This window comes from Ictalurus punctatus, chromosome 20 (genome assembly GCF_001660625.3).
Source record: "Ictalurus punctatus breed USDA103 chromosome 20, Coco_2.0, whole genome shotgun sequence".
Taxonomy (NCBI): Eukaryota; Metazoa; Chordata; class Actinopteri; order Siluriformes; family Ictaluridae; genus Ictalurus; species Ictalurus punctatus.
Genome location: NC_030435.2, coordinates 8,725,540 through 8,737,592, shown reverse-complemented (window position 1 = coordinate 8,737,592; position 12,053 = coordinate 8,725,540). Strand labels below are relative to the sequence as shown.

The window sequence follows — 12,053 nt, the reverse complement described above, 5'->3', positions numbered from 1 at the left end:
CTTTGTGTTTAGGTTAACGCTTGGTGGACAGCCATTACTGCTGTCTACATTCCTCCTCATGTTCAGGTTATCATTTACAAACAAATGGCCTCACAACCCATTGCCATTTTTATTGTAGCTTGTAATTTTAACTATGTAAACCTCAAAACAGTTTTTCAGCAGCATGTCTGTGCCCTATTAAAAATACTTTTAGCCACCACACAAAAAAGAAAAAGTACTGAAAACAATTATGTAATCTTTTCCCAACCAAATATCCTTTATTAAGGGAGAGTTGTGCACCCTCTCTCGGGCCAAGACCTCTCACTTTAGCTCAGGGGACAAGGAGGCATATCAGGACCAGACTAAAAGGGACATCAGGAAAGCTAACCTCAAGTATCAACAGCATGGGCAGAAGGGGAACAAAAATCAGCCTGGGAATTTCTGATAAAGTACCTCTCTACATTTGTAAGATTAATGAAAGTGCAGTCCTCTTGGGTATGCTTTGCACACCTGGATTTGGACAGTTTCTTCCATTCTTCCTACCAGATCTTCTCAAGCTCAGTCAGCTTGTATGGGAAGCCTCTGTGAACTACAATCTTCAGGTCTCTCCACAGATGTTCTACAGTGCTGTGAAAAAGTATTTGCCTGATCTGATTTCTTCTGTTTTTGTGTATATACTAAATAGTTTTAGATATTCAAACAAAATACAACAGAAAACAAAGGCAACCTGAGTAAACACACAATATAGTTTTTATTTATTTATTTATTTTATTGAAGCAAAAAAGGTACCCAACACCTATCACCAATATGAAAAACTAATAACTGCAACCAAACGCTTCTGGTACCAAACACTTCTGATAACTGGAAATCAGTCTTTCACTTACTTCTAGGACTAGAACCTACTCCGATGCTATGGATCATTGTCTTGCTGCATAATCCAGTTGCATTTGAGTCTCAACTTACAGACTGAAGACCAGAGATTCTCCTTTAGGATTTTCTGTTACAGAGCAGAATTCATGTTTCCCAATTATTGCAAGTTTCCCAGGCCCTGAAACAGCAAAGCACCCTCACACCATCACACTTCCACCACCATTCTTGACCGTAGGTATGATGTTCTTTTTGTGGAATTCTGTTTTTGGATTACACCAGATGTCACGGGACTCCTGTCTTCCTAACAGTTCCACTTTCGACTCATCAGTCCACAGAACATTCTCCCAAAAGATTTGAGGATATTCAGGGTGTGTTTTGGCAAAATTCAGATAAGCCTTAATGTTCTTCTGGGTTAGCAGTGGTTTTCACCTCGCCACTCTTCCATGGATGCCATTTTTGCCCAGTGTCTTTCTGATAGTGGAGTCATGAACAGTGACCTTTATTGATGCAAGAGAAACCTGTAGTTCCTTTGATGTTCTCCTTGGCCCATTTGTGACTTCCTGGATGAGTAGGTGCTGTGACCTTTTGGAAGGTCTGCCACTTCTGGGAAGGTTCACTACTGTGCTGTTTTTCCATTTGGAGATAATGTCGCTCATTGTGGTTTTTGGAGTCCCAGAGCCTTTGAAATAGCTTTGAAACCCTTCCAAGACTGATGTATTTCAATCATCTTTTTCTTCATCATTTCTGGAATTTCTTTCAATTTTGGCATAGTGTTTTACTGGGTAAGACCTTTTGCAGTAATCAAGCCTGGTTGCATCTAGTCCAGCTGAACCCCATTAATGCAGTTTCATAAATTTGGGGAATTAGTAACTACGGGGCAAATACATTTTCAGGCCCAGTTGGTATTGGATAACCTTTTAGCTAACTGAATTGGGGAATTGGCCACAGACGGGCTCCAGCCAAGTTTTAGAAATCTCAACTGTGCTTTAGTTGATAGCGTAGTTCTAGTATATAATATAATTTTTGTAATTTTTTTTATATATCAATTCAGAAAGCAGTCAGCATCAGCATTAATAAAAAATTTCTAGTCTTCCTAAAAGCCTAAACACCCTTGACCAGCAGCAACTTCAGGGCAGCTTTGATACTAGTAACAAACCTAAATACATGACAATATAATCATCACCAACTATAATACTACCATAAAATTCTCTGCACCTATTGAGGCCTCCTTGGTCGATGAACAGTCTACACTGCACATGCTATTGTATATTACCCCTGAAGCTTACAATATACATATTCTGTATATGCTGTACAGTGTAGCTGAATGTAATGCCGTCTTTTGTGATTTGAATGTTGATGAGATTTTATATTGTCTTTGTGCTGTATGTCTGTAATCTTAAGGACTGACATGCAAGTAAGAATTTTACTGTATTTTCTGAAACAGCTTTCATTTTGAAACCCTACTCATACTGAAAACACAGAACATGCACCTGAAACATACACAATGGCCAAAAGTTTGTGGTCAGCTGACCATCACATCCATATGTGCTCATTCCAGACTTAATCCCCCCTTTCCTGTCATAATAACCTCCACTCTTCTTGGAAGGCTTTCTAAAAGATTTTGGAGAGAGAGTGAGTGTGTGTGTGTGTGTGTGTGTGTGTGTGTGTGTGTGTGTGTGTGTGTGTGTGTGTGTGTGTGTGTGTGTGTGTGTGTGTGTGTGTGTGTGTGTGTGTGTGTGTGTGCGTTTCAGGTGGGGCTCGGGAGGGAGGGGGAAGCCATTCAGCCACAAGAGCATTAGTGAGGTTAGGCACTGATGTGGAGTTGAGGTCAGGGCTCTGTGCAGGCCAGTTGAGTTCTTCCACTCCAACCTTGGCAAACAATGTCTTCATGGACCTCTCATTGTGCATGGGGCATTGTCATGCTTGACATGTTTGATCCTTTTAGTTCCAGTGAAAGGAAATTATAATGCTACAAGGGCATCCTATACAATTGTGTGCTTTCAAACTTGTGGCAACAGTTTGGGGATGGCCCACACATGGAAATGATGGTCAGATTTTCACATGCTTTTGACCATACAATGTAGTTTAATATCCCTAACTCTTCACAATTTGGATACTGAGCATATAAAAAGTGATGGCAAAGGCAGGTAAAAATTAATACCTTATGGTCTGCTTTAGATCTGTCCTCCTTCCTTTTTTGTCCCCCTGCACAGAATGCAGAGCACAACATGATTATATCATAAATGAATATATTAAAAACATTATGTACAACAATAAAATTCCTTTAATAACATCCCAGAGATTTACCTGACACAGACGGCATGGTCTCAAATATTTGACTGATTGGTGAAGTTTCTTCACTTAGTTGCTGTACTGACTCTGAGGTATTTTCATCCCATTTATCTGCTACTGGCTGCTGATTATTGAGCATCAATTCTCCAGTTTCCTGGTCCTCAGTTTGTAGGTCATCTGTTTGCAGGTCTCTGGGTCTGTATCCCTTTTCTGCTTTCTTCTCCACTACCTGCAGGGCATCAGCTATGAGAGAGGCTAGCTGGTCCAGTTCTGCTGCACTCAGACGTGCCACATCTACATTGTGCCTGACTACATTGCGTAGAACATTTCGGATAAAGGTCTCTGTGAATAGCAAAACCAACAGACACATAGTTGCAAAAAGGAATATTTAGCATCATTCACGTTAAATGTAAGCTAAACCAACATACAGTGGTGCTTGAAAGTTTGTGAACCCTTTAGAATTTTCTATATTTCTGCATAAATATGACCTAAAACATCATAGGATTTTTCACAAATCCTAAAAGTAGATAAAGAGAACCCAATTAAACAAATGAGACAAAAAATATTATAGTTGCTCATTATTTATTGAGGAAAATGATCCAATATTACATATGTGTGAGTGGCAAAAGTATGTGAACCTCTAGGATAAGCAGTTAATTTGAAGGTGAAATTAGAGTCAGGTGTTTTCAGTCAATGGGATGACAATGTTGCCCTGTTTTATTTAAAGAACAGGGATCTATCAAGGTCTGATCTTCACAACATGTGTTTGTGAAAGTGTATCATGGCACGAACAATGGAGATTTTGAAGGACCTACAAAAAACTGTTGATGCTCATCAGTTAGGAAAAGGTTACAAAACCATCTCTAAAGAGTTTGAACTCCACCAATACACAGTCAGACAGATTGTGTATAAATGGAGGAAATTCTAGACCATTGTTACCCTCCCCAGGAGTGGTCAATCAACAAAGATCACTCCAAGAGTAAGATGTGCAGTAGTCCGCGAGGTCACAAAGGAACTAGGGTAACTTCTAAGCAACTAAAGGCCTTTCTCACATTGGCTAATGTTAATGTTCATGATTCCATTTTTCTCAGCTCATGGACATCAGAGCAACCAGTGTTCATGTCTACCATCCGCAGACACAGCTACAGTACAGAAATCATACGACAACTAACCTGCATGATGATCTGCTAGAGAAGCTACGTGATTGGCTTGTTGAGGGAACCAGGCCTCCAGTCCTAAGCGTCGGCTGATGCTGGTGGCCAGGGGAGGGGACATTGCTAGGCTAAAAACCAACCCTAGCTGGCCGGCTCTCCCGTCCATCTTGCTCCCCAATGTCTGCTCCCTGGACAATAAATTGGACTACATCCGACTCCCGCAGGCAATGCGGCATGAGTTTAAAGAATGCTGCGTATTTGTTTTCACAGAGATGTGGCTCAGTGACAGAGTTCAAGGTGCTGCCATTCAGCTAGATGGGCTTGCCTCATTTAATGCCGACAAAAATGCAGCTCATGGTGATGGCTTGTTTGTTTACATCAACACAGAATGGTGAAAAAACTCAGTGCTAGTTTCTAGCTACTGCTCATCACTGATGGAGTTTGTGACTGTTAGATGCAGACCATTTTATTTACCATGGGAATTCACCACTGTCATTATAATTGGAGTATACATGCCGCCCAGTGCTAATGCTAATGAGGCACTGTGTGAATTGTATGTGGCTATCAGCAAACTGCAGAATGCACACCCTGATGGACTGTTTATCATCACCGGAGATTTCAACCATGCGAGTCTCAAATCAGTGCTCCCTAAATTCCATCAACATATGAACTTTGCAACGAGAGGGGTGAACACACTGGATCCCACAAACATCCCTGGCACGTACCGGGTGGAGCCCTGCCCCACCTCGGCTACTCAGACCACATCTCAGTTAAGCTAATCCAAGCATACAGACGCTCATCAGATGGGTTTTGAAGCAGGTGAAAACCTGGCCAGCAGCAATATCTACTCTTCAGGACTGTTTTAAGCACACTGCCTGGAACATGTTCAGGAAGGCTGCAACCGATAGCGACATCACCAACTTGGATGAATATATGGTATCAGTGACCAGCTACATCAGCAAGTGCATTGATGACATCATCAATGATGGTCTCCAAGACCATCACCACACGCCCGAAGCAGAAGCCGTGGATTACTGCAGAGGTGTATGTGCTACTGAGGACCTTGAGACTCCGCCTTCAGGGCAGGTTACAAGGCGGCCCTAAGAACAGCAAGAACCAAACTGTCCTGGGCCATCAAAGAGGCAAAACACCCACACGCCCAGAAAATCCACAGCCACTTCATGGACAGCAGCGACATGCGATGCATGTGACAGGGCATTCAGGCCATCAGCAACTATAGGACATCACGCACCTGTGACAGGGCAATACTAGATTCTGAGGCCAAGGGTGTATTTACTTTTTCCACAGAAAAATGTCACATCTATTGATATTTCTGTTGAATAAATGATTGAAAAAGCAATTTTTCCTTGTGGTTTTGTTCAAGTATATCAACTTTATTAAAAGGCACTCTTTCAACAATGATTAAATGTTTGCTTGTGCAAAAATATCAAAATAACCAACAATTTCCATGGGCTGTACTTATTTTTTCACATGAATGTATATACCATGCTGTGACCCGCAAAGTTTGTGAACTTGAAAAATCTGTTGATGCTTTAGGGCATATTTATGCAGAAATATAGAAAATTCTAAAAGGTTTACAAACTTTAATAAAAATTAAACAAAAAACTTTAATTATTTTACATACTTTTTAAAAGTATACTTTTACATACTTGAGCTCATAAATGCCCACAATGGGCTAGTGTCTATGACAACAATATTATGCATAATATATAATTAGATTTTAGTTGCAAAATTATACACTGATAAACCTATAATTAATTGCTTACACTGCATACAGAAGAAACAAATCATACCATCTACTGGAGTCAGGGGCTCTTTGACAAGCAACTGTGAGGATCCACCCTTTGGGATTACTGGCTCTGTTTTTGGTCTAGCTCTCTGCCCAGATGCCATTTTCTGAGACACATACTGCTTTAGGGCAGTAAGAGGGAAGTCTGAATCATCCTGCTGTTGTGTGTTGTACACTGTGTCACTCTGATAACGAGTAAGGTCAGGGAATGTAGCTGACTGATAAGGTGAATCTGGGGTGAACTCAGGTGGGATTGAGCCGAGTTTATTGTTTGGTTTTCCAGAACGATAATATGCTGGTGACACAGAAGACTTCGTTTTGGTGATCTGTACACAACGAGCAGATACAAATATTTAATAAGTATGCTGGTAATAGCTTACAAATGTTGACTTCACACATATTAGACACAAAAATGGATGAGAGCACGCACACACACACTTACGACTTAGATTCCTTGCGCACTAAGTGGTATAATTTTCTTTTGTCTGTTCACTGACAGCGAAGTAAATTCATTTAAGTCAGTCTTGCCAACTTAGTTTCCTTTCTGTCTATTTCCCAACTCTTACCATTTTTTATTGCTTCTTTTTGTCTGCATTCTTGATAGAAATTGTAGTCTTTTATAAATACATACACTAAATGTCCAAAAGACCTGACCCATCAAACCCATATGTGTTTGTTAAACATCTCATTCCTGATTTAGACCCGCCTTTGCTGTTATAATAACCTTCACTCTCCTTGGAAGGCTTTCCACAAGTTTACTAACATGACTGTGGGGATTTGCCCATTAAGGCACAAGAGCATCAGAGAGGTCAGGCATGCAGTAGGTATTCCAGTTAATCCAAAAGGTGTTCAGTGGGGTTGAGATCAGGGCTGTGTGCCGGCCACTCAAGTTCTTCCACATCAACCTTGTCTTTATGGAGTTCGCTTTGTGCACATGTTCATTGCTGGAACAGGTTTGGGCCCCTTAGTTCCAGTCAAGGGAAATCTTAATGCTATAGCGTGCAAAGACATTCTAGACAATTGTTTGCTTCCAATTTTGTGGCAACAGTTTGGCCCACATATGGGTGTGATGGTCAGGTGTCCACATAACTTTGACCATATAGTGTAAATAGTTTGTGGTGACATAACTAAAGACTTATTATTTCTATGTGAAATTAGTTAAAATCTATTATTCTATTCTGGTAAAACTCTATTCTATTCTACGTGTCTTCATGAAAATCTTCCTCTTTCATGTAAATTGTTTTGATATGCAAAAGATCATGACAATTCATCATCAGATTTTATCTTAACATTCATCCATTCTGTATATTTCTTAACCTTTTATGAATGAAAGGTTAATTTGTATGGTTAATTAGGACTACTGTGTGCTAAAGTTTTACAGATTTCCTGAATGGTAAACCCTTGCTCAAGGGCCCAGCAGAAGCAGCTTGGTAGTGCTGGGATTTGAACTCACAACCTTCTATAATATATAATAAAATTACACTTATTTCATGTCTCTTCCAAAGAATATGCTTCTTGAGTATCAAGAGACTTCCCATTGGCTGCAGCCTGTAGGTATTATGGCCAATCACGAAAGTAAACATTGTGCAACCACTCGCAGAATATCCCCGCTATGTTTATGTGCGGAACTTGCTTTCATAGGCTTTCAAGCGGATAAAAGATAGAAACCCTCTTCATTTCCCAAAAAATTGTAGCCAGTATGAACTGGAACACTGTCCTCCCCTTGAAATTCATTCCCAGGACACAGACAGATCCCCCCCACACACACACTACCAGACCTGAGTCTGAACAAACAAACGTTAGCTTGAAAGGTACTCCCCACTGTGCTTGCTTAGTCCTGATAAGGACAGGAAAGTAAACTGCTGCTCATGCCATCCAATGAACAGGATATTTGGATTGTAATTTAGAAAAAAAACAAACAATCTATAATATTTTGTCTCCTCTTTTTTGTTGACGAAAATAAAGACAGATTTTGGTCAAGTTTTTATTTTTTAAACCACATTTAAGTCTCATCTTTTTTCATCAACAATATTTAGTCACAATTAGGGTTTAATGATGTTGATGACGTCTCATCATCGTCCTGTCTTAGTTATGGAAAAAAAAAGGTCATTGACATATATTTTTCATCATTGTTTACGTTAAAGAAATTACAATTAAGAATTCTGTAAAACATATTAGTTGATTGAAATGTTGGAAAGAAACATTTTAATTACATATTTTTTGGTGTTTTTAGTACTTTTTTGGGGGTATTTTTTAGTACATATTTTTTAGTACATTTCTAAAATTATTTTATTTCTCAAGAAACAGATTAGTCAATTAATTTACACAATATTACTCAATTCAATTTCAATTTAATTACATTTTATTTGTATAGGGGTTTATATAATGATGTAAAATAATCATTATATCCAGTCGTAGTTTATCATATACATGTGTAGTATGTGGATATGCCAGTAAGTGTACAGACACAAGCAGCCCTACATGTGTGCACCCATGTAGGGGTTGAATTATGTTTGAGTAGTGTGCTGCCCAAATACTGTGCCAGGGCCAATGCATCATTGGGCGCAAATGTAGTGTTGCAAAACCGTGATAAGCAAAAAACATGAAAGTGCTTTACCTGACCATCTAGTTTAGGCAGCAGTCTCAGGTTCAGCAAATACTTCTGCAGACTTTTGCTAAGCTTCTCTTCCAGTGACTTCAGTCTTTCATCTTCCACAGCAGCAGTCTTTACCATTTGTCTGCATAGTAAAGAACATTTTAGCATTATCAGCCCTAACATAATAATGGCATCTGTATTTGGCTTCTGATGATGTGCTCAAGAGTACCATCATAAGATGATTATCACTCACAAGTGCTAATCAGGAGAAACCTTTATCTACCAGAAGTAGCTGGGTTGATAACTGAAACTCACAGCAAGCTTTAGAGTGAAAGAAGAAATTATACCACCAGGGAAGCCTTTCCAGTGTACTGAGGACTCCCTCCATATTCAAAATTGTACGCTAACCAGAGATCACTGTGAAACCCACACAGCCTATCTGGTAAAATGCTAAGATTGGCATAGGCACTATTTTGCCAAAAATTTGTGTACAGCTGACCATCACACCCATAAGTGGGCTTTCTCCAAACTGTTGTCACAAAGTTGCGAGCACACAATTGTATAGGGTGTCTTTGTATGCTGTAGCATTACAATTTCTATTCACTGGAACTAAGAGACCCAAATTTGTTCCAGACTGACAATGCCCCTGTGCACAAAGTGAGCTCCATGAAGACATGGTTTGCCAAGGTTGGAGTGGAAGTGGCAAGCAGGCAAGTGGCCTGCACAAATCCCTGACCTCAACCCCACTGAACACCTTTGGGATGAATTGGAATGCCAACTATACCCTCAGTGCCTGACCTCACTAATGCTCTTGTGGCTGAATGGGCAAATTCCCACAGCCACGCTTCAAAATCTAGTGGACTTCCCAGAAGAGTGGAGGTTATTAAAACAGTATAGGGTGGACTATAACTGGAATGGGACGTTTAAAAAGCACAGATGACGGTGATGGTCAGGTATACACAAACTTCTGGCCATATAACGTATATCTAAGATGCTGTATATTTGTAATCCATATATTTTGTTGTTGACATATGGTCACTGAAAGTCCAAGTTATTGCAGCAATCAAACAGGAGCCCTTTTTTGTTAATTCCTGCTCTCCACTGAATATGAAATCTATAACCCCAATTCCAAAAAAGTTGGTAAAGTATGGAAAATGCAAAAAAACAAAAAACAAATAAAAAGTCAATTCAACCTGTACAACATTTAAAACACATTGTTAACACATTATTTGATGTTTTACTTATTTATTTACTTTTAAAAGTATACACTCATTTCAAATCTGATGACTGCAACACAATCCAAAAAAGGTGGGACAGTCGACTGTTTACCACTGTGTAACTACCTTTTCTTTTAATAACACTTATTAAGCGTTTGGGCGCTGAAGACACCAGTTGGTTAAGTTTAGCAAGCGGAGTTTTCCCTAATTATCCATTATGCATTTCTTCAGCTGCACAATTGTACAGGGCCTTCATTGACTGATTTTGCACATTCTCAATCGGAGACAGGTCAGGACTGCAGGCAGGCCATGCTAGCACCCGTACTCTCTGTTTACGCAACCATGCGCTTATAATCCGGGCAGAATGTGGTTTGGTGTTGTCCTGCTAAGGCTGACAGCATATGTTGCTCCAAAATGTGTACATATATTTCTGCATTAATGATGCCCTCACAGATGTGCAAGTTACCCATACCATGGGCACCGACACACCCCCATACCATGAGAGACGCTGGCTTTTGGACCTGACGCTGATAACAGCTTGGATGATCCTTTTCCTCTTTGTCTCGGAGAACATGACGGCTGTTTTGTCCAAAAACTATTTGAAATATTGACTTGGACCACAAAACACAATTTCACTGTGCTACTGTCCATCTCAGATGAGACTGAGCCCAGAGAAGTTGGCGGTCCTTCCGGACAGTGTTGATGTTTGGCTTCTGCTTTGCATAGTAAAGCCTTAACTTGTATCTGTGGATACAGCGGCAAATGATGTTGTCTGACAAAGGTTTACTAAAGTATTCCTGAGCCCATGTCAGAATCTCCATTACAGACTCGTGACGGTTTTTAAGACAGTGACGTCTGAGAAATCGGAGATCACGCGCATTCAGAAGTGGTTTTCGGCCTTGCCCTTTAAGTACTAAGATTTGACCGGATTCCTTGAATGTTGTAATTATATTGTGCACTGTAAAAGGTTTGTCTGTGGGGAATGTTGTTCTCTAATTGTTGGATTATTTGCAGACGCATCTGTTGGCAGATTGGCGAGCCTCGACCCATCCTTGCTCTTGAAGGACTATGATTAGACGATTGCCTCATCTGTTTCACATCACCTTCTTATTTCAACTTGTCACATCGCTATTAGTCCTAAATTGCCCCTGTCCCAACTTTTTTAGAACGTGCTACATGCATCAATTTCAAAATAAATGTTTATCTTCAAAAAACTATGCAGTTGATTAGGTAAAACATCAAATATCTTTTACATTTAAAAATCACTCCTCTTTGATTTTATTAGCATTTTCCATACGGTCCCAACTTTTTCGGAATTGGGGTTGTACAACATTGGTGAGTCCTCAACATTTAAACTTGTATAAATGAATATACACAACATTCTCAGCTTGATGTGTGCTGCTGAGTGCTTAGGAGCCCCAGACAGTTTATTGGTTTAGTTGCCCTTTAGCTTTTTATATTTATGTTTGTGTGAATACATTACCTTGAGTCAGGCGGTAACAGGGGGATCCTGTGTAGTTTAGAAAACTCTTTATGAAGGGCCTGCTGAGTGACATCATCTTCCCATGAAAGGCCTGGGGAGCATTAGACCACATAGTCATGAAATATACAGTGGTGTTTGAAAGTTTGTGAACCCTTTAAAATGTTCTATATTTCTGCATATATACATATACATATATATATTTCTGCATACATACATATATATATGTATACACACACACACACACACACACACACACACACACACACACACAAATAATAATATTATTAAGTCCTAAAATTAGACCAAGAGATCCAAATCAAACAGATGAGATAAAAACATTGTACTTATTGAGGAACATGATCCTATATTACATATCTGTGAGTGGCAAACCTTTGTTTTCAATACCTGGTGTGACCCCTTGTGCAGCAATAACTGCAACTAAACATTTCCAGTAACCGTTTATCAGTCCTGCAAATCGGCAGGGGTCATATTTATTCAGATATATAGAAAATTTTCAAGCACCACTGTAGAGGCTTTATTTTAATCCCACTGCTCAGTGTGATAAGTTCCCTTTTAGAAGCCTGCTTCCTCTAAAACATTCTTCCTCATTCTGACTCAAGGAATCACCTGAACATTAGTTCTGGTGCATAGA

The 12,053-nt window shown here is 39.7% G+C and overlaps 1 protein-coding gene across 1 annotated transcript in view; it reads right to left on the bottom strand.

The window, feature by feature from the left end:
• The window catches only part of slco5a1b (solute carrier organic anion transporter family member 5A1b), a 72,257-nt gene that overhangs the window by 42,839 nt on the left and 17,365 nt on the right, over window positions 1-12,053 (bottom strand). Inside the window, exons 4-8 of the mRNA XM_017495387.3 lie at window positions 11,402-11,492; window positions 8,723-8,843; window positions 6,110-6,431; window positions 3,157-3,483; window positions 3,011-3,054 (exon numbers count right to left, since the gene is read on the bottom strand). Coding sequence (XP_017350876.1) covers window positions 3,011-3,054; window positions 3,157-3,483; window positions 6,110-6,431; window positions 8,723-8,843; window positions 11,402-11,492 — 905 coding nt within the window. The remainder of the gene's footprint in view (window positions 1-3,010; window positions 3,055-3,156; window positions 3,484-6,109; window positions 6,432-8,722; window positions 8,844-11,401; window positions 11,493-12,053) is intronic.